The sequence below is a fragment of the Ranitomeya variabilis genome, chromosome 5 (assembly GCF_051348905.1).
Source record: "Ranitomeya variabilis isolate aRanVar5 chromosome 5, aRanVar5.hap1, whole genome shotgun sequence".
NCBI classification, from domain to species: domain Eukaryota; kingdom Metazoa; phylum Chordata; class Amphibia; order Anura; family Dendrobatidae; genus Ranitomeya; species Ranitomeya variabilis.
In genome coordinates this window covers 625275540-625299682 of record NC_135236.1, presented here as the reverse complement: position 1 = coordinate 625299682, position 24143 = coordinate 625275540, and the positions used below count along the sequence as shown (strand labels likewise).

Sequence of the window (24143 nt, the reverse complement as noted above, 5' to 3'; positions counted from 1 at the left end):
CCCTGTGATTGGTGTAGTTAGTTCTTTTGTTTATCCTGCTTTATTTTATGTAATAACAGGAATCCCGAAGTCATATCAAAAAAATCTAGGCAAAAATATAAGTATATAAAAGATATACCCAGACAATTTATATCCGCTCCATAAAGTATATGCAAAAAGAGGAGAACAAGGAGCATAAAGTAAAGATGTATGCAAATAGAAACTTTATTGGTACAAACATTTAAAAACGGACATCAGTAATATAATAAATACACGTATTCCAGGAAGTCAAAGAAAAGGGGAATACCACTCCTCTACCACCCTGGTACTAAAACGTGACTACACAAAAAAAAAGGCAAAAGCTCCATATGCACAATAGTAGCGACATGGTAAGCCCAAAAGATCACTGCCGTACACGGTAATCCAAATAAGTAACAGGCAAGTGCGCACTCCTAAAATAGAGATGGAAAAAAGTCCATACCGTGACAGCAACTGCACAAAATAAGCTTACCAATGCAGGGGGGAAGTAGAGAAAGGGAGTCCCGCCGGTGAGATGACCCCGACGCGCGTTTCGCGGCGCAACCACGCCGCTTTCTCAAGGGGATATGGAATAGAGTGAGCAGGACCTCCTGATAACCCTCCTGACCCTAACCACATGTCTGGTCACAGCCAATCGCAGTGGCGCTAGCGGCGCATGCGCACTGCGGCAGGAAGGTCCGGCATGAGGGCCAGGCGTCAGGCCAAGCGCGCACGCCCAGGGAAGACTCCCGGGACAGACGCACAAGGCACACAGATGCCCGCCCACATGCCGGGACCGCCCACACACAGGGCGATGCGCACGGCCACACGGGGCCGTGCCACAAATAAGACAGCAAAGGCCAAAAAACATAAAGGCCGTAAATCTAATGCCAATGTAATAAACGGACAAGAACTGCATAAGGGCGATATAATCCAATAAGCTGGCGCAGTATAGCCCACATATAAGGACATGCATCCAAGGGCACATAGCTACAAAAAATAGCAGCATCCCAAGCGGAACATAATAATAGTGTCATATCCACATAATGTTATTACATAATCACAACTATATAGAAAATTGTAACATATTATGTTCCTGCGGAACAATATAACATCAAACAGATATAATCTCGCAGCATGATGCACAGAAAAAAGAGGTACGAATCTCAGTGACATGTTGGTTAGGAGCCATTACATTCCTGCTCCAGCCAATTTCTTTGGTACAGGTGGTCCTCGTCCAGGGTGTACTCCCTGTGGGCACTGTCTTGCCTGCGCCAATGTCCTGCGCTGCTCCGATTTCACCTCGAGTGACGGCTCTAAAGTGTTTCAAATTAGACAGCGTATAACCTGTGGCACCACCAATGTTATATACTATGCCACCTGTCCTTGCCCCAGGATATACGTTGGTCTCACGACCCATGAACTAGTCTGAATACGGGAGCATGCGCCAGGGTGGTAGAGGAGTGGTATTCCCCTTTTCTGTGACTTCCAGGAATACGTGTATTTATTATATTACTGATGTCCGTTTTTAAATGTTTGTACCAATAAAGTTTCTATTTGAATACATCTTTACTTTATGCTCCTTGTTCTCCTCTTTTTGCATTTATTTTATGTAAGTGTATAATATATGCTGTATTGTTTTGTTCCCTTTGTATAATAATTTGCACATTTTTTATAAACAATGCTTATTGTTTTGGATTAAATAAAAAAAATTTAATAATCCTGTTCTTTTTTTTCAGTGGGTTGCACCACGAAGCCACACGCTACCAGAAACAGGCCTCCAGGCAGCCTATATAAAACACAACTGGTAATGGTAGTGAGTAGTCTTGAGTTAACATGGAGTTCGCAGTGACTGTATCTGGGGTATGTACACATATTCCATGTGTTGGAATCAGATGTGTGTATACCATTCGCTCACTGTTAGTTTCTCGATAACCGGCCTAATAGTGGAAAGCCTTCTTCGTTGATCGTTGGTCAATCGTGTAATTGTCCGGAAGATAGGGGCCAGCAGAGAGCTGTTGGCTCCAAAGATAACAGAGGGTGAGTCTGAGTAACTTCCCAGTCTGTGACAAGTTGTATAATCGTACTGTCATGACTCTGTTGTCAATGTCCCGGGACCAGGGGCTCTTTCTCTGTCTCTAACGCTAGGGGCATCCTAGCTCACCCTGTTCCCCGGATTACTTTTGATGGTGAAGACACCGAGACCACGTACCTTTCCTTAGCTCCTGAATCTTCCCTCAGTCTGTACCCTTCACCCACTCAGGGAAGAGGGGAGTAGCAGTGTACTGTAATACACCAGGGATAAAGAGAACTACCACTCATACAAATATACTCACACAAACAGCAAAGGTAAACACCAAGGAGTGGAGGATGGGGTAAATAGGAGAAGGAGGGGAATTTAACACAGAACCAAAACCTAGCAACAGTCTCAGAAAAATCCACCAAACGCCTTCTAAAACAACAACAAACCACCATCTTCTAACATGAAGCTAACTCTGGCAATGAGTGCTTGCCAAGGCCCAAATTATATTGAAGACGGAAGTGGCCAACAGTGAACAGCTGAGAGCCTTATTGCAGGAAAGCTTCCAAGAGCTCTCAACTGAGCAGATTAACCCCTGCCCTGGTAAAAGAGATCTGCACCATTTAATATGAAGTGCTTCTAAACAGTGCAGTAGGAGTAGGAGAAATCTGACGCTGCGGGTCTTCTGGTTCCTCTCTGTCATAGTAAACCCATGACAAGTACTTATAGTTCAACTGTAGTGGTATATTGTTTTATTGTGTATAGGGTAGAATGAATGTAGTTGGGTCGGTACGTATGTAAATGGGCCGGTGGTTTTATATGATTTTATATTACGGTATTTAATTTTTTATTGTTCTGTAAAAAAGAGCTAGAGGTAAAAAAAACAACAAAAGATATGTATTTATTATTATATTTTCTATGTTACATGTTTTTATTTATTATTTTGTTCTAATTTTTCTTTTTTTTCTACTGAAAGTTAGCTCAAGAATTTTAGTTCAATTTATTTGATTTTGTTTTTATGCACATTTGGTTGCTTTGCATTTATTTATGTTTTTATATATTTATTTTTGTTTGCGCTTTATTTATTTTTGTTTGTGCTATATTGCATTATATTCTTTTGATTATGCCTCAGGATTATATGTATTTGTTTTTCACATGGTTTAGTTTGAAAATTTTTTATTTATGTTTGCGGTGTTGAATGATTATTCTTCTTTTTGTTATTCCTGGATTTCATGAATTGATTTTGAACTGTTCTTGTATTATATTCAGTGGATATCAGTATGAGCAGTGTGTTCTTAGCTCCACAGTCCTGGTATCTCCAGTCTCCAGTATTAGATCAGAAAGACAGGGTTGACAGCAGTGTGAGCCATCTCTTCTTACTTCAGTACAAATAGTATCTCCAGTATTAGATCAGAAAGACTTGGTGGATACCAGTGTGAGTGGTAACTTCTTACAGAGCACTCCTTGTATCTCCAGAATTGGATCAGAAAGACAATGGACAACAGTATGTGCATCCTATTCTTACCTCAGCATCAGCACCCCTGATATCTCTAGAATGAAAGCAGTGTGAGTAGACTTATCTTATCCCAGGACCTCTGGTATCACCAGTATTAGATCACAAAAGCAGAGTGGGTAGACAGCAGTGTGAGCAGTCTATTCTTACTTCAGCACCCCTGGTATCTCCAGTATTAAATCACAAAGACAGAGTGGACAACAGTGTGAGCAGTGTCTTCTTACCTCAGTCCCCTGGTAGTGCAGCGCCCCAGAGTCCTGGTCGTTGCAGTACTGTGGTTCCGCCACTAAGGGGGAGCTATGGTACGTCCGATGGCACTGAAGGAGTTCATCTGACCAGGTATCACAGACACCAATACATTTCACAGCCGGGCCCCCAGGGGGAGCTAAGGGTTCTATTCATTAGGCCACTCCCCACCATTGTGGGTAAACTGGGGGTCAGGCAGGAAGTTAGTCAGAAAGCTGACTGGGTTGGAACCAGGCAACACCTTGTGGCAGAGGGTGTTGTGGGAGAAGATTCAGTAGGGTCCCTGTCAGGGGTGGGATCCTGACAGAGGCTTGGCAACTTGAGCGAACGTAACGGGGCCGTGCCTGCTCAGTATAGCGGCGGTACCCAAGAAGGGACTGGAAGCGAGATAGATTGTGCTGAGTGAGAAACGAGATCAAAGCAACAAGGAGAATACCAGTAGGAGTCGTGCTGTAAGACCGAGGCAACATCCTACTGAGGCGCACAACCGGCGGCCGGAACGCCGAAGGAGTATTACAATATTCAGCTTCAAGCAATACTCTAAACCACGGCAGGACAGTCAGTCTAAGGCGGGCTGTCTCACCTAAATCACCTATGCAGTCTTGGGGGGCAACTTGTGGAGAGGGGCGACTCTAGGGTCCCGGAAGAGCTCCGAGCCTACCCGTCATACGGGTGCCGTTCCAACCGTAACATCAGGGAGGGACGGAGGATTAGCAGAACATCATCTAATCGAGTTGTGAGGGAACTTAAGAAACGGACACAACAGTTGTGGGGACTTTCCGTAAGCACAGCAGGGAAGGACCACAACACATAGCACTAGCAGGAAGGCGCAGATTTCCACCTGTTAAGAGAACTCTGGAGGTGCCATTGGACCGGCCGGACTTGCGCAGCCTGGTTATCCGGATTCCGGACTGAGGACCCAGAGATCTTCAGTAAAGAGGTAAAGAGACTGCAACTTGGTGTCCTCGTTATTTACTGCACCGCACCACTACAGCATCACCACCACCATCATCTACCCACATCTATTACTGTACGCCGGTCAGCAGGGTCACGGACCGGGTCTAGCCACCGTGACAACCCGAGAGCAGAGACTCAGAGGCCCGGTACCGGGTACCCCTCGGCCCTGCGGCAGTGGGGGCGCTGCAGTAGCCCTAATATTAAATCAGTAGACATGGTGGACAGCAGTGTGTAGCCTCTTTTTACCTCAGCACCTCTAGTATCTCCAGTATTAGATCAGTCAGGGGGACAGCAGTGTGAGCAGCCTCTTCTTACCTCAGCACCCCTAGTATCTCTAATATGAGATCAGACAGACAGGGTGGACAGCAGTGTGAGCGGCCTCTTCTTTCCTCAGCACCCCTAGTATGAGATCAGACAGAGTGGACAACAGTGTGAGCGACCTCTTCTTATCTCAGCACCTTTACCCCTAGTATCTCTAGTATGAAATCAGACAGACAGAGTGGACAACAGTGTGAGTGGTCTCTTCTTATCTCAGCACCTCTACCCCTAGTATCTCTAGTATGAAATCAGAGAGATAGGGTGGACAACAGTGTGAGTAGCCTCTTCTTACCTCAGCACCCCTAGTATCTCTAGTATGAGTTCAGATAGACAGGGTGGACAACAGTGTGAGCAGCCTCTTCTTATCTCAGCACCCCTAGTATCTCTAGTATGAGATCAGATAGGGTGGACAACAGTGTGAGCAGCCCCTTCTTATCTCAGCACCCCTGATATCTCCAGTATTAGAACAGGTAACCAGAGTGGACAACAGTGTGAGCAGCCTCTTCTTACTGTAACTTAGTACTCCTGATATCTGCAGTATTAGATCAGATAGACAAGGTGGGCAGCAGTGTGAGCAGCCTCTTCTTATCTCAGCACCCCTAGTATCTCTAGTATGAGATCAGATAGACAGGGTGGACAACAGTGTGAGCAGCCTCTTCTTATCTCAGCACCCCTAGTATCTCTAGTATGAAATCAGAGAGATAGGGTGGACAGCAGTGTGAGCAGCCTCTACTTACCTCAGCACCCCTAGTATATCTAGTATGAGTTCAGATAGACAGGGTGGACAACAGTGTGAGCGGCCTCTTCTTATCTCAGCACCCTTAGTATCTCTAGTATGAGATCAGATAGGGTGGACAACAGTGTGCGCAGCCCCTTCTTATCTCAGCACCCCTGATATCTCCAGTATTAGATCAGATAGACAGAGTGGACAACAGTGTGAGCAGCCTCTTCTTACTGTAACTCAGTACTCCTGATATCTGCAGTATTAGATCAGATAGACAAGGTGGGCAGCAGTTTGAGCGGTCTCTTCTTATCTCAGCACCCCTAGTATCTCTAGTATGAGATCAGATAGACAGGGTGGACAACAGTGTGAACAGCCTCTTCTTACTGTAACTCAGTACTCCTGATATCTGCAGTATTAGATCAGATAGACAAGGTGGGCAGCAGTGTGAGCAGTCTCTTCTTATCTCAGCACCCCTAGTATCTCTAGTATGAGATCAGATAGGGTGGACAACAGTGTGCACAGCCCCTTCTTATCTCAGCACCCCTGATATCTCCAGTATTAGATCAGATAGACAGGGTGGACAACAGTGTGAGCAGCCTCTTCTTACTGTAACTCAGTACTCCTGATATCTGCAGTATTAGATCAGATTGACAAGGTGGGCAGCAGTGTGAGCGGCCTCTTCTTATCTCAGCACCCCTAGTATCTCTAGTATGAGATCAGATAGACAGGGTGGACAACAGTGTGAGCAGCCTCTTCTTACTGTAACTCAGTACTCCTGATATCTGCAGTATTAGATCAGATAGACAAGGTGGGCAGCAGTGTGAGCGGCCTCTTCTTATCTCAGCACCCCTAGTATCTCTAGTATGAGATCAGATAGACAGGGTAGACAACAGTGTGAGCAGCCTCTTCTTAACTCAGTACTCCTGATAGCTGCAGTATTAGATCTGAATATCCACTGGGATATCTTACTACATATGAAGGGAGGTGGCAAAACCTCAGCTCACATGCAACACATTAATATTCTAGGACAGGTTTCTGTTAGTGTAATAATACAATGGCCATTTTGATGTATTGTAATGAATAACTTAGATCAGGGGTGGGGAACCTTTTTTCTGCCCGGGGCCATTTGCATATTTATACCATCACTCGGAGGCCGTACAAAATTATCAACTAGAAATCTATTCTGCTATATTTGGTCAAGCATTTTAATTCTTCACCCCTAATGTGATGGCTGGAACTGTATCTCTTTGGTGCAACGATTTTAGGTGATGTTGATGTTGCTACTTGCAACTGCTATTCCAGATTTGCCTTAGTCTCAAGCACAATTGACTCATTGCGATGAATTACAGCAGTAACTCTGAACACAGATGTACAGTGGAGAAATAAGTATTTTATACACTACCAATTTTGCAAGTTTTCTCACCTACAAAGAATGGAGAGGTCTGTAATTTTTATCGCAGATACACTTCAACTGTGAGGGACAGAATGTTAAAAAAAAAAAATCAAGAAAATCACATTGTATGATTTTTACAATTTTATTGCTTGAGATAAGTATTTGATACAATAGAAAAACAAAACTTAATATTTAAAAAATAAAAATCACACTGGCGCTAAACTCTAATTATTTATGTTAAAAGCCGCTGGCAACCTGGCTGATAAAGTGTGCAGCTCTGCTTGAAATACCACTCAGCATATGGATAATAAATGAATAAATTAGGCTGCCGCGCTAGTAACAAAATGCACTAGGACTGCTGTCCCGAAATAGTACAGGGGATGGCACTTACTTTTGAGTGTCTGAAATGTAAATGCCCAAATTGCCCGTGTGGCTGAATGGAAGTCCAGTCTTCAGATACGATCCGGAGATAGGGAGCGTCCTCCCTTTACCAGCAAATTCCCCCGTGCTCATGTCTAGGAATTACGGTGGTCAGCCTCGGCCGATGGCGCCACCGTGTAGTAGCGTGGTGAGGGGGCGTGGTTGACGGGCGGGGGGCGTGGTTAGTGGTGACATCACCTGTCCATGTATGATGGACATGCACAAGGGGCCAATTCCGACGCGTTTCGAGGGACCCGTCCCTCTTTCTCAAGGTGCCATCCCCTGTACTATTTCGGGACAGCAGTCCTAGGGCATTTTGTTACTAGCGCGGCAGCCTAATTTATTCATTTATTATCCAAAAACTTAATATTTGGCACAGAAACCTTTGTTTGCAATTACAGAGTTTAGACATTTCCTGTAGTTCTTGACCAAGTTTGCACACACTGCAGCAGGGATTTTGACTAGTGATGAGCGAATATACTCGTTACTCGAGATTTCCCGAGCACGCTTAGTTTTCATCGCCGCAGCTGAATGATTTACATCTCTTAGCCAGCATAAGTACATGTGGGGGTTGCCTGGTTGCTAGAGAATCCCCACATGTAATCAAGCTGGCTAAGAGATGTAAATCATTCAGATGCGGCGATGAAAACTAAATCTCCAAGCACTAAAAATTACTCGGAGGTCACCCGAGCGTGCTCGGGAAATCTCGAGTAACGAGTATATTCACTCATAACTAAATTTTACCCAATCCTTCATGCAGATCTTCTCCAGATCTTTCAGGTTTGGGGGCTGCCACAGGGCAACATTGAGTTTCATCTCCCTCCAAAGCTTTTGTATTGGATTCAGGTCTGGAGACTGGCTAGGCCACTCCAGGACCTTGAAATGTTCCTTACGGAGCCACTCCTTAGTTGCACTGGCTCTTTTCACATCATTGTCATGGTGGAAGACCCAGCCACGATCCATCTTCAGTGCTCTTACTGAGGGAAGGATGTTGATCACCAAAATCTTGTGATACATGACCCCATCCATCGGCCCTTCAATACTTTACAGTCATTCTGTCCCCTTTGCAGAAAAGCACCCACAAAGTATGATGTTTCCCACCATGTTTCACCATTGGGACGGTGTTCATGGGATTGTACTCATCATTCTTCTTCCTCTAAAAGCGACAAGTGGAGTTAATACCAAAAAATTCTACTTTGGTCTCATCTGACCACATGACCTTCTCCCATGCCTCCTCTGGATCATCCAGATGGTCATTGGTGAACTACGAATGGGCCTGGACATATGCTGGCATGAGTAGGGGGACCTTGCGTGCCCTGCAGGATTTTAATCCATGACGGCATAATGTGTTACTAATGGTAATGTTTGAGACTGTGATTCCAGCTCTCTTCAGGTCATTGACCAGGTCCTCCCTTGTAGTTCTGGGCTGATTCCTGACCTTTCTCAGAATTATCTTAACAGTCATTTTGTGTTTCTTCCATTTAATTGTACCAACAGTTTTTGCCTTCTCACCAAGCTGCTTACATATTGTACAGTAGCCCATCACAGATCCCAGCCTTGTGCAGGTCTACAAGTTTGTCCCTGGTGTCCTTAGACAGCTATTTCGTCTTGACCATGGTGGAGAGGTTGGAGTGTGATTGATTGTGTAGACGAGTGTCTTTTATACAGGTAACGAGTTAAAACAGGTGCAATTAATATAAGCTAAGCGTGCAGAGTAGGAGGGATTCTTACAGATCTGTGAGAGCCAGAATTCTTGCTGGTTGGTAGGTGATCAAAAACTTATTTCATGCAGTAAAAAGCAAATTCATTATTTAAAAATCATACAATGTGATTTTCAGTCTTTTATTTTTATATTCTGCCCCTTACAGTTGAAGTGTACCTATGATAAAAATTAAAGACTTCTCCATTCTTTGTAGGTGAAAAAACTTGCAAAATCAGCAGTGTATCAAATACTGATTTTCCCCACTATAAATTACACTGCTGGTCTCCTGAAGTGGGAAATTTCGCACTGCTCTGGTAACATTTCTAGAATGCAAGAAGTGGGGGGTCTGCAGTGTGTACATCACATAGGAGACACCAAGACTGCTGTATATACATCACATATGAGATTCTGGGGCTGGAGCATATACATCACAGGAGGGGCTGGGTGCACATACATCACAGTAATGGTTGAGGGCATATACATCACAGGAGCGGCTTGGGGCATTTACATCACAGTTACGGTTGGGTGCATATGTGGCTCCCCAGGGTCCTGGTCTTCACAATAACATAATAACAAATAGCTTTCCTCACGGGGAGAGTGATGTTACGCTTGAAGGCAAGGAAGGATAACTTTCATCAGGTAAACACAAGCATGCAACATGTTCACACTCCAGGCCACCAGGGGGAGCTTTTGATCCTAGGTGACTCCCCATATATATGGTAGTTTTTGGAGGGAAAGTTAGTGATTTAGTGCCAGATAGCAGACTGGAGCAGTCTGAGGCGGGAAGAACGCATGAGGGGCCATGCAGCTACGACCGAGTGCTGCAGCTCCTGACAGAGACAACACTGAAAGCAGAACATAGTGCAGTGAGCCTGTAGGAGAGAGGAGCACAGGCGAGGACACCAAGGGAGGACAGCAGCGAGTAGACTGTCTCCCTGGCAAAGCACAGAGACCGGTAGCCAGACCACCGAGGTTGTAAGGGACTCTACGACTTACAGCAGAGACCGGCAGGACAGCTGAACTGCAAGTTACCTGTCCGCCACACACACCTGAAACACAGTAACACATAGAGCCCGGGGCGTGCTAGAGTCCCTGTAAAAAGGCTCGAGTTACCTGTCATGCGGGTATTGTCCTATCCTATATGGGGGACAGAGACGAACTGTGAGGACCTTATCTGAAGCCATAGGCAGTAAGGGACTACAACTCCACCGCGCTAGAGGGAAGGCTCTTAATCTCAACCTGGAAAAGGGGACCCCCAACTTGCCTCCAAGCCAGCCGGACTCTGCCTATCCTGTGATCTGGTGCCCTGGACTGTGGCTGCCTGAAGTCTTCAGTAAACAAGAGACTGCAAACCTGTGTCCTTGTTCCTTACTGCGCCATTCACCATCTTCCATCTACACACCGGTAGCCCTGGGGACACACTTCACCTGTGGGAATTTATACCATCTAGCTGCCATAATATCACCCCAGAGGACCCCTTAAAGCAGCATCGGTCCCCACTGACCGAATACCACAGGTGGCGTCACGAACATAAACTTTTTTCAAAACCCCCTTTTACATGGGCGCCCAGGGCCACGGACTGGGTCGCCACCGTGACAACCCCCTGTGAACACAGGACCTGGTACTGAGTACCCCACGGCCCTGGCGGGCGACTCACATGTACATCACAGGAGACACCGGGAATATACATTACTAGAAGGGTTGGGTTGCCACTGCTCTTGTAGTGTTCAGTGGGACTGGAGCAGTGGCTGGGTGCACATGCATCACAGGAGATATCGGGGAATATACATCCCTGGAGGGGCTGGGGCTGCCGCTGTAGTCTTCAGTGGGACTGAAGCACAGAGCGTGCTGACACCGCCCATACAGGATGTCCTGACACTGACACACATCAGGACGTAAGCATTTATTGCACACACCGCAGCGTTCAGTAGTATCAGGAGCAATAAAAGGACGGTGGCTGACATTTTGCAGTCTGTAGGCCCTAGCTCTGTGGACGCTGGGAATCTGCCCACCCCTGAAAACAAATGCAAATTGTTAATTAAAAGGTACATTGGAATTAAAGGGGTTGTCTGCTCTGAGGTGAAAGTCTGCAGTCACTCTATGTGACTGCAGACTCTTGAATCCAGGTGTCGGGAGCAAGACCATAAGTATGTGACTTTCATACATGTGGACATGTGCGGACTAGATTGGCGCGGCCTTACTCAATGCAATTGTATTGAGCAAGGGCAGATACAATCTAGTTGGAATTTGCAGGATGTACAGTATGTAGCCGCCCTAAGCATACAGCAAGGAAATATGCATACAGCAAGCAGCGGACACATGGTTTACAGCATACAGCAAGCGGAGGACAGAACTCACTGCATGGCCAGGAGTGGTGAGTAAGTCGGTGTATCTGACTGGTGAGGGATGGGAAGCCATGCAGTGATGCCGGCAGGGATGTTACAGCACCACCCATAGTCCTCCATATAATATAATGCACCCCCCATAGTCCTCCATATAGTAGAATGCATCCCATAGTCCTCCATATAGTTTACAGCACAACCTATAGTCCTCCATATAGTATAATGCATCCCATAGTTGTCCATATAATGTACTGCACTGCATGGCGTCCTCTTCTGAAGCTAGCAGCTGACTTCAGTGTATAAGTGATGGAAGTGCATGCCGTCACTGCCATGCGCCCACAGTCAGCTGCAGGCAGGTAGTGTGTATTGCCACGCACAGACCAGATGGGTCTATGCGCCGCAATACATTGCAAGTCGTGTGACCGAGGATGTACATCCTGCTGAAATTTCTGCTGGTGTCGGCGGGCCCGGTTGCTGTCGCGACCTCTGCAACCATGGTCATTACGCCCCTCCTGTAGGGGGCAGATGTGAAGGACAACGACACCTGGAACAGCTGATCAGCAGAGGTAACCTTTGTCACACCCTCACCAATCAGATAAGACATTGATGACCTATCCTAAGGATAGGCCATCAACGTAAAAGTTCAGGACAACCACTTTAATTAATGAATGATATTTAAGAGTGTGAAAAAATAATGACAAGCAACAATTTTTTTCAATGCCCCAAAATTTATTAAGAACAAGTCCACTAAGAAACTAGTGGTGTATTTATTTACAGTTAAAGCATATTTTACAGTGCAGTTCTATACCATACACATTGGTCAGAATGGACATTTACATTATCTATACCACTACATAGTCCCATCAACACAAGCATACCTCACATCTGCTTTTTACATCAGGTAGGGAAAACTTACAATTCGGCAGATATTTGGATGCCACCATTACCTGCCAGAGCAAGTATTGGACTTGACTCATTCACCTGACTCATTACATACTTATTAGATAACATCCATCTTTTCACTACTGAGATTGAGGCACTTTATGTTACTAAGTTCCTTCTCTAGATATCATCAGCCTACAGAACGGCTGTACAGCGAAATAGACTTTGAGCAATGTTAACAATTTGCCATGGTTTTACATGAAATAGAGCCCCATTACAGGAGCACAAGGTGTATGCGCGTCAGTAGTCTCCTCCACATTTATCTATAGGTACATGAAGCCTGCGTTGCTATAAAGAGCAGTGTGGAGCAGGAATCCTAAGTTTTTTCCATGCTTTACCCTTCTAAACTATTCCTTCCACTCTCTCAGGTTTGAAGAGGTCTTTACAAATGTATATCCCTCAGTGCCCGAACAGCGCCCAATACCTCCCAAACATCGAAAATCCAGTGGGATCGTCCTGAATTGGGGGGGATGTCATGGGAGGTCAGGGTTATGTCATGTGCTAACTAGATGCGTTCATTAAAAATTAATTGAGAGAAGCCAGAAGAGAATATGTGTTCCTCCAGCTTTTGCCTCATGCCTGGAAATCTTTTTAACTCCGCGCCTCTACAGTCAATTTTAGTTTTTTACGGTTTGCATTTTTTCCTCCCCTTGTAAGAAGATTCACAACATTTTTTTATTTATCCATTAGCATAGCCATATGAGGGCTTGTTTTTGCCTTGATGAGTTGTAATTTTGAAACACCATCCAAATATCCAGAAAATGTACTAAATGGTTGGACAAATTGTAATTCCACCATTTTCTGGGGGGTCTGGTTGTTACAGAATTCTTTCATCACTTTCTAAAATTTTCTTTATGTGGCCACGGATGAATGGAATGCTAAATGAGTGCAGCTATGTGATGTGGTAAAGGCATAGCCTAAAATTTTGCCAGTATTACGGCATGCCTTAGTTTTTAAAACTCCCCCACCCGATCCCAACCAGTTCCCAACAGCCCGCTGGTAGTGTCCGATCATGCAAGCTCCATGATGAGATCGCATAAGTGATTTTGGGAATGGCTCATGTGCATAAGTATTTGGTTTCTTTGAGCAAAACTTGGTGAAAAAAACTACATGCGCCAGTTGGGGAAGATCTTGAGTGGAGTCTGGACTTTTTTAAGGTTTAATTGGCTACAGTAAGTGATATATGTTTGAAAATGTATTATCAAGTAAGAAAGTGTGGTGGAAATGGCTTAGGAAGGCTAAGTTCAGGCAAGCACTGAACTTTCTAGACCGATCACCTCTGCAAATTCCGGACATGGCTGGCACCACGTGCAGCTGGATTTGCTCATCTGCATAGGCATGGCAGCGCCCATTCACTCCCTATATTAAGTAACATTATGAATAAGACCCACGAAGTGTTGGAATGTTAAATAGCAATTTGTCGCATATCTCTGCACCATTGTTATGTCTGTACATACTTCTGATTTTTTAAACAGTTCTAAAGGAGTGTGCGGTGAATTACTATCTATAGATTTCGAGGGTTACACATCCCACTTCACCAGAATCTCGAACTACTCAACTGAGTACACGCCATTTTCTCTTCCTTCGTCATCAGCATAGACAGGTGCATGAGCTGTCACTATTTCCATGCCTTAGTCCGGTCCATAAATTGGTCCGGAGTAGCACATTCTGCAATTTTATTCCATGTGTACCTGAGATCTGTGTGAAAAATAACTCATGTCCACTAGTCCATAGACTAACATTAGTCCACATGCTATTCGTGTGTGTTTTATTGCACAGATGGAGAGCATAATGTCGGGAAATATGATTGTGAGAGCTTAGCCAAAAGTTGGTGATATGTTCCTTTTACAAAGAAGCAGGTTAGGAGATCCTCCGTGCAGCACAGTACAATGTACTGCAAGTAATGCAGACTCCTTTAGTTTATTTCTGCTCGTGGCTCATTTCTAGTGTACCGTAACATTAGTAATTTAGCATACACGATTTCAGCACCTGAATTTGCCTGAAGTCAAGTGGATATAATAAAAGTATATATTCAATCAGAAATTACAGAAACCAAGAAACATTCTAAAATATCTAGAAAACAGGCAAGTAGCTAAAAAACGGTAATCTGTCCTGCATAACTAATGTACTCTAAGGAGTATGCCTGACATGCCTCTGCTTAAATGCTTCAAAGAAAGCCATGACTCCTCTTTTTTTACTAGACCCCCCATTCTTCTGAAGAGTGTGACCTGCCGAGCTGAATGCTGAGATTGGGGAGTCTACAGATGCAGTCCTCTTTATTCTCAAGAGAGATTTTCCGGGTCCAACTTTTGACTTCATCCTTGATGATGAGGCTACCACGCACTTTTGATACTGAACCTATTCAACACAAACATCTTGATTACTATGAATGTGTACCATACACATTTTGCAACACATGACATTAATTGGCATTTTGTACTGACCCTTGTACCAAGTTACAGTCAGTCTTACACTGCTGAACATTGAACTTGTAGCACCGAGATGAAAAAATCTTCATGCATATAAATCATAGGAACGAGAGACATTAATGATATGCAAATGATGAAAAAATGGAAAGAAAGTTTTCAAAATATCTCTTGAATATCAATGCCAAATGCAGAAATCCCCACACTTACAGCCTTGAGATGTTATTAATGGTCATCAGAGGAATGTTCTGCCATCAAAATCCGCTGCTGACAGCTTCTTTTGCAATTGCCGTCCATTCATATCCCTGATATGCTCAATGAAAGACAAGTCTGGAGACGCTGCAGACCATGTTAGGACGTTTAGGCAATGCAGGCTGCTTACAGTTGTATGAGCAACATGTGTAGAAAAATGGGTCTTTTGGAGAAAAGGTGGAACCACTGATTCCACGACCAAATCAATGTAGTGCCGAGTTGTTAGTGCATCTGGAATGAAGACTAGAGGCATCTGGCTACCATGCATGTAGCCACTCCACGCCATAAACTCAGGGGTAGGACTAGTGTGATGTTCCCTCAGGAAGTCCTCTTCATGGTGTTATTCTATTTCTGTGTACGGCGCTCATATTCGATATTGGATAAATTGCGATGTTTCGAAAATGTTGCTTCCATTTTTTCATAATTGACATATCAATAACATGCCTAGACATCATGTATTTCCATAACTCCATGCCTTTTCTTTCGTGGTGTTGCAATTTCAAGGTTGTGGACTTTATAACCAAAAGTTGCATTCACTATTTTGCTTTTGGAAACAGTCAGCAAACTTGTTGGCAGAAGGTTTTCTAAATTCAGCAGAGCTATTACAATGTATTGGGACATAATTTTCTATATAAGATTACAATACTGGTTGTAAAGATAGATCACTGGGAAAACTAAGTTCAAGGATTAAAGAGAACCTGTCAGGTCCCCATGCCCACAGAACCACCAGCAATTGTGTCTACAGATATAAATTCTCAGACAGGTTCCCTTTGAGTCAACAAGGAATGCTGAGGGATTTCAGCTCTAGCACCCAAATAATTATTAAAGGGGTGTTCTCATATCAGAAGATATGCAGGAAGGATATGGTATGAAGGTCTGATAGGTGCAGGATACAGTAAGCTGGATTCGCATCTATCTCGAAAACAAGGCCCTGTTTCTTGACGCGGTCATTAAAGATATGGGTGCACATGCTCTCTCCATTTACTTCTATGGGAATACCAGAAATAACTGAACAAGCATACTTCTGTTGAAGTGAAAGGATTCAGCCTCTCGGGCTATGAGTTGTGATTTCTAACTTGGCTTTATCAATTAGATTTAGTATTAAAAGGGTTATCCCCTGCCTGGACAACCCTTTTATAAATGAAATAGTCCCCGTTTTAAAACAAGCACACCATATACTCACCTCTCGCACCACCACCATTCCAGTGATATAATCTCCTTGTCTCCGGGGATTGCATGACATTGGCTGCAGGGCTCACGTGGCATAACAATCAGCGGCCACTTTTGGGCTACTGAGTGATCACTTCTTCCCCCGAACAGGGGCCGCTGACTGGATGCAGGACTCACGTACCCTAACAATGTCACATGAGCTCTGAGAGACCCGGGAATGACGCTGGATCGGTGTCAGTGCGGGAGGTGAGTATATGATGTTTTTATTTTTAAAAAGGCAATATAGTATTTATATCCTCCCTCCTCTTTATGTCTGCAAGTGGCGGACTAGTCCGTGACATCTGTCCGTCATTTCTACAGGATTCTGCTCACAGCAGCATGACTCACATCTCATCCTGGGCAGGGAGGAAAGACAAGGGTTTTTTTCGTCTCTTCCTCTTTGTTTCTGCGCCATTCTCCCTGAACACTGGGATGTTCAGTCACGCTGCTGGTAGTGCGATCTTGTGATTGCTGTAGCAATGATTGATCAGTGGTCGCCGACTGGTCTGTTTCCCGCAGGCAAGGAGGATATGACATCATTTTTACATACATTCATGTAGCATTTATAACATAGAGAGCATAAAAAATGGTGTAGGCAGCTGATAAAGTCTCCTACTACATCCTAGGGGTACATCCTGCTGCCAGAAATATGTCATACCCTTCCTCTCTATCCGGGAACACTTGTAATATGATAATAAGTTGTGGCAAATGGCACACTCATCTTTGCCACATTGGTATAGAAGAAGGTATAGCACTCCCCCTAAATAATACTACTAATATTATAAGACAAATCAGAGCACTCACCATACAGGCAGCCTGCACCGCCTCAGATATATGTCCAGCATCTGGTTCACACCAGAACACTGTGCACTGGAAACACTGCTTGCCGGTATCCATAATTAACGCAAATGTGTGCGGGTCTTTTCCAACTCCCATAAATGACACGTAGCGGACTTGACACTGCCAGACAGGTTCCTCTTCTGCAGCCTATAAAACACAGAATAGAAAAACTATGCTATCTTTATGAAAAGATGAGAATTATATGAAAATATGTATGAAAAATTGTATTTTTAGTGCTCGGAGATTTAGTTTTTCTTGCCGCAGCTGAATGATTTACAGCTATTAGCCAGCATAAGTACATGTGGGGGTTGCCTGGTGGCTAGGGAATCCCCACATGTACTTATGCTGGCTAACAGATGTAAATCATTCAGCTGCGGCAAGAAAAACTAAAACTCCAAGCACTAAAAAATACTCGGAGGTCACCCGAGCGTGCTCGAGAAATCTCGCGTAACGAGTATATTCGTTCATCACTAGTCACCAGATTAATCACTGTTTTTGGTATCTATAATATAACGCTGGGAGCGTCACTCTGTCCAAAGCCTTTATAGACTGCGCAAGCGCAAGTGCCGGCGCAGTCTGGACCCCACAGAGTGACGCTCCCAGGAGGAGATCGCGGTATGCGTAAGCAGTGAACGCACACCGCGATCTCCAACGGAGAAGCAGGGACGAGCCAGGAGGGTGAGTATGTGATATTTACCTGTCCCCGTTCCAGTGATGCGCGCTGCTCCATCCTCCGCCTGCGACTGTTCAGTCAGAGGGCGGCGCGCATTAACGCGTCATCGCGCCCTCTGAACTGAACGGTTCAGAGGGCGTGATGACGCGCTTAATGCGCGCCGCCCTCTGACTGAACAGGCAGAGGACCCGGAAGATGGAGCAGTGCGTAGCAGTGGAACGTTGGACAGGTAAATATAGCAAGTGCCGGGGGCCTGAGCTAGCGGCGACTCCAGCACCTGACCCCCCCAGCGCGCCGATGTCCCCGCCTGATCAGGCCGCCAGCACTCGGCGCCCAGCACAGCCACGCACAGCCGCCCGCACTCACCACCGCCACGCACAGCCGTCCGCACTCACCACCGCCACGCACAGCCGCCCGTACTCACCACCGCCACGCACAGCCGCCCGCACTCACCACAGCCACGCTCAGCCGCCCGCACTCACCACAGCCACCCTCAGACGCCCGCACTCACCACAGCCAACTCAGCCGCCCGCACTCGGCACCGCCACGCGCAGCCGCCCGCACTCGGCACCGCCACGCGCAGCCGCCCGCACTCAGCATTGCCACGCACAGCCGCCCGCACTCTGCACAGCCGCCCGCACTCTGCACAGCCGCCCGCACTCTGCACAGCCGCCCGCACTCTGCACAGCCGCCCGCACTCTGCACAGCCGCCCGCACTCTGCACAGCCGCCCGCACTCTGCGCGCAGGATGGGAGCAGCACATGATAGGATGGGGGCGCAGGATGGAACAGCACATGACAGGATGGGGACACAGGATGGAGCACCACATGACAGGATGGGGGCGCAGGATGGGAGCACATGACAGGATGGGGACGCAGGATGGGAGCACATGACAGGATGGGGATGCAGGATGGAGCAGCACATGACAGGATGGGGGCGCAGGATGGAGCAGCACATGACAGGATGGGAGAGCAAGATGGGAGCAGCACATACCAGGATGGAGACCATATACCAATATAAATGCTCGCCACCCGGGCGTAGAACGGGTTCAATAGCTAGTAAATTATATTACCACATGTCAAACAATTTACCAGCTGTTTCAAAAAGACAACGACCCTAACTACACCAGTAAATGAGCAAAATCTTGGTTCCAGTCTAACAATATTGAGGTTATGGAGTGGCCAGCCCAATTCCCGGACCTTAAAATAGAACACTTGTGGGGTTACATCAAAAATGCCGTTTCTGAGGCAAAGCCAACAAATGCCAAAAAAAATTGTGGGATGTAGTCCAAGCATCCTGGGCTGGAACAACAGGTGACAGGTGACAGAAGTTGGTTGACTCTATGCAACATAGATGTGAAACAGTTCTAAAAAACTGTGGGTAACATCTAAATATTAGGTTAGTGATTCACCGGAATGCTAGATCCACAAAAAAATAGTATATATTGTGAGTTTGTAAAGACAAATGCAGACACTGTTATTTTTTAGAATAGCCCAATGTTCATTTTTTTTTAATTTTCTGTAAAGTACTGTATATACTCGTGTATAAGCCGACCCAAGTATAAGCCGAGGCATCTAATTTTGTCTCGAAAAACTGGGAAAACGTATTGACTCAAGTATAAGCCGGGTGGGCATGCAGTGTCCCCTAATCCCTATTCTGGTATGCATGGCTCCTTATCCCCATCATTGTATGCATGGTTCCTCATCCCCATCCTTGTATGCATGGCTCCTTATTCCCATCCTTGTATGCATGGCTCCTTATTCCCATCCTTGTATGCATGGCTCCTTATTCCCATCCTTGTATGCATGGCTCCTTATTCATATCCTTGTATGCATGGCTCCTTATTCCCATCCTTGTATGCATGGTTCCTTATTCCCATCCTTGTATGCATGGTTCCTCATCCCCATCCTTGTATGCATAGCTCCTTATTCCCATCCTTGTATACATGGCTCCTTATTCCCATCCTTGTATGCATGGCTCCTTATTCATATCCTTGTATGCATGGCTCCTTATTCCCATCCTTGTATGCATGGCTCCTCATCCCCATCCTTGTATGCATAGCTCCTTATTCATATCCTTGTATGCATGGCTCCTTATTCCCATCCTTGTATGCATGGCTCCTTATTCCCATCCTTGTATGCATGGCTCCTTATTCCCATCCTTGTATGCATAGCTCCTTATTCATATCCTTGTATACATGGCTCCTTATTCCCATCCTTGTCTGCATGGCTCCTTATTCATATCCTTGTATGCATAGCTCCTTATTCCCATCCTTGTGTGCATGGCTCCTTATTCCCATCCTTGTGTGCATGGCTCCTTATTCCCATCCTTGTGTGTATGGCTCCTTATTCCCATCCTTGTATGCATGGCTCCTTATTCCCATCCTTGTATGCATGGCTCCTTATTCATATCCTTGTATGCATGGCTCCTTATTCCCATCCTTGTCTGCATGGCTCCTTATCCCCATCCTTGTATGCATAGCTCCTTATCCCCATCATTGTATGCATGGTTCCTCATCCCCATCCTTGTATGCATGGCTCCTTATTCCCATCCTTGTATGCATGGCTCCTTATTCCCATCCTTGTATGCATGGCTCCTTATTCATATCCTTGTATGCATGGCTCCTTATTCCCATCCTTGTATGCATGGTTCCTTATTCCCATCCTTGTATGCATGGTTCCTCATCCCCATCCTTGTATGCATAGCTCCTTATTCCCATCCTTGTATGCATGGCTCCTTATTCCCATCCTTGTATGCATAGCTCCTTATTCATATCCTTGTATGCATAGCTCCTTATTCCCATCCTTGTATGCATGGCTCCTTATTCATATCCTTGTATGCATGGCTCCTTATTCCCATCCTTGTATGCATGGCTCCTTATTCATATCCTTGTATGCATGGCTCCTTATTCCCATCCTTGTATGCATGGCTCCTTATTCCCATCCTTGTATACATGGCTCCTTATTCCCATCCTTGTATGCATGGCTCCTTATTCATATCCTTGTATGCATGGCTCCTTATTCCCATCCTTGTATGCATGGCTCCTCATCCCCATCCTTGTATGCATAGCTCCTTATTCATATCCTTGTATGCATGGCTCCTTATTCCCATCCTTGTATGCATAGCTCCTTATTCCCATCCTTGTATGCATGGCTCCTTATTCCCATCCTTGTATGCATAGCTCCTTATTCATATCCTTGTATACATGGCTCCTTATTCATATCCTTGTATGCATGGCTCCTTATTCATATCCTTGTATGCATGGCTCCTTATTCCCATCCTTGTATGCATGGCTCCTCATCCCCATCCTTGTATGCATAGCTCCTTATTCATATCCTTGTATGCATGGCTCCTTATTCCCATCCTTGTATGCATAGCTCCTTATTCCCATCCTTGTATGCATGGCTCCTTATTCCCATCCTTGTATGCATAGCTCCTTATTCATATCCTTGTATACATGGCTCCTTATTCCCATCCTTGTCTGCATGGCTCCTTATTCATATCCTTGTATGCATGGCTCCTTATTCCCATCCTTGTATGCATGGCTCCTTATTCCCATCCTTGTGTGCATGGCTCCTTATTCCCATCCTTGTGTGCATGGCTCCTTATTCCCATCCTTGTATGCATGGCTCCTTATTCCCATCCTTGTATGCATGGCTCCTTATTCATATCCTTGTATGCATGGCTCCTTATTCCCATCCTTGTCTGCATGGCTCCTTATCCCCATCCTTGTATGCATGGCTCCTTATTCCCATCCTTGTATGCATGGCTCCTTATTCATATCCTTGTATGCATGGCTCCTTATTCCCTTCCTTGTCTGCATGGCACCTTATTCCCATCCTTGTATGCGTGGTTGCTCATCCCCATCCTTGTATGTATGGCCCCCATGAGAAAAGCATTAACAAAAAAAAAGTCCTACTTGCCATCCCCGTGTGCCCTTGCAGCATCTCGTTCCGGCTTCCAGCAGCTCCTGCGGCCGAATGATCACGTGTCCCCGCTCATTAAGGTAATGAATATTCACCTCTCTCCAGCCTATGGGAGTGGAGTGAGGTGAATATTCATTACCTTAATGAGTGAGAGCCCAGCAGCTGCAGGAAGCCGGCGACTGCGTCTGTAACTGTGCACTCTGTAAGAGTAATGAATATTCATTGCCAGTGCAGTGAATATTCATTTATAATAATAATAATAATAATAGTTTTATTTATATGGCGCCAACATATTCCTCAGCGCTTTACAAATTATAGAGGGGACTTGTACAGACAATAGACATTACAGCATAACAGAAATCACAGTTCAAAATAGAAACCAAGAGGAGTGAGGGCCCTGCTCGCAAGCTTACAAACTATGACGAAAAGGGGGAGACACGAGAGGTGGATGGTAACAATTGCTTTCGTTGTTCGGACCAGCCATAGTGTAAGGCTCGGGTGTTCATGTAAAGCTGCATGAACCAGTTGACAGCCTAAGTATGTAACAGTACAGACACAGAGGGCTATTAACTGCATAAAGTGTATGAGAACATGATGCGAGGAACCTGATTATGGTTTAAGTTTTTTTTTTTTTTGAATAGGCCACACAGGGATAGTTAGGTTAATGCGTTGAGGCGGTAGGCCAGTCTGAACAAATGAGTTTTTTAGGGCATGCTTAAAACTATGGGGATTGGGGATTAATCGTATTAACCTGGGTAGTGCATTCCAAAGAATCGGCGCAGCACGTGTAAAGTCTTGGAGACGGGAGTGGGAGGTTCTGATTAATGAGTATGCTAACCTGAGGTCATTAGCAGAACGGAAGGCACGGGTAGGGTGGTAAACTGAGACCAGAGAGAAGATGTAGGGTGGTGCTGAGCCATGGAGTGCTTTGTGGATGAGGGGAGTAGTTTTGTACTGGATTCTGGAGTGGATGGGTAGCCAATGTAATGACTGGCACAAGGTAGAGGCATCCGTGTAACGATTGGTGAGGAATATGATCCTGGCAGCAGCATTCAGGACAGATTGGAGCCGGGAGAGTTTGGTAAGAGGGAGGCCGATTAGTAGAGAGTTACAATAGTCCAGACGAGAATGAATAAGTGAAACAGTAAGAGTTTTTGCAGAGTCGAAAGTAAGAAAAGGGTGAATTCTAGAAATGTTTTTGAGATGCAGATAAGAAAAGCGAGCCAGTGATCGGATGTGGGGGGTGAATGAAAGCTCGGAATCAAGTATGACCCCAAGGCAGTGGGCATGTTGCTTTGGAGTAATGGTGGAACCGTACACGGAGATAGCAATGTCAGGCAAAGGTAGGTTAGTAGAGGGAGAGAACTCGAGGAGGTCAGTTTTTGACAGGTTCAGTTTCGGATAGAGGGAGGACATGATGTTAGAGACAGCGGTAAGACAATCACTTGTGTTTTCTAAAAAGGCAGGCGTGATATCAGGAGAAGAAGTGTATAGTTGGGTGTCATCAGCATAGAGATGGTACTGGAAACCAAATCTACTGATTGTTTGTCCAATAGGGGCAGCATACAAAGAGAAGAGGAGGGGGGCCTAGGACTGATCCTTGAGGAACCCCTACAGTAAGGGGAAGGTGAGAGGAGGAGGAACCAGCAAAACATACAGTGAAGGATCGGTCAGAGAGATAGGAGGAGAACCAGGAAAGAACGGTGTCCTTGAGGCCGATGGAGCGGAGCATAGTGAGGAGGAGCTGATGATCCACAGCGTCGAATGCTGCGGAGAGATCCAAGAGAATTAGCATGGAGTAGTGACCATTAGATTTAGCTGTTAGTAGGTCATTAGAGACCTTAGTGAGGGCAGTTTCAGTAGAGTGTAAAGAGCGGAAGCCAGATTGAAGAGGGTCGAGAAGAGAGTTATCTGAGAGATAGCGGGTAAGACGGGAGGGACCAGGCGGTCGAGGAGTTTAGAGATGAAGGGAAGATTAGAAACAGCTCTATAATTAGCGGCACAGTTTTGATCAAGGGATGGTTTTTTAAGTAATGGATGTATGATGGCATGCTTAAATGAGGAGGGGAAAATACCGGAAGAGAGAGATTTATCTAGATGAACTGCTTTATAGTAAGTTTGTTCATCTATGAGACCTATGCCGCCTTTGTATTTTGGCTGTGATGGCAGTTTATATGTCAGTCTTGTGTTTTTTTTATTCCCAGATGTATTAAGATATAACTTGTAAGAAGAAAGGAAGGATG

General features: G+C 45.3%; 1 protein-coding gene across 1 annotated transcript in view; it reads right to left on the bottom strand.

The window, feature by feature from the left end:
• Positions 1-12347: 12347 nt before the first annotated feature.
• Positions 12348-24143, bottom strand: part of APBB3 (amyloid beta precursor protein binding family B member 3) — a 110460-nt gene continuing 98664 nt past the window's right edge. Inside the window, exons 12-13 of the mRNA XM_077266129.1 lie at positions 17266-17448; positions 12348-14932 (exon numbers count right to left, since the gene is read on the bottom strand). Of these exons, the coding sequence (XP_077122244.1) occupies positions 14705-14932; positions 17266-17448 (411 nt within the window). The 3' untranslated portion in view covers positions 12348-14704. The remainder of the gene's footprint in view (positions 14933-17265; positions 17449-24143) is intronic.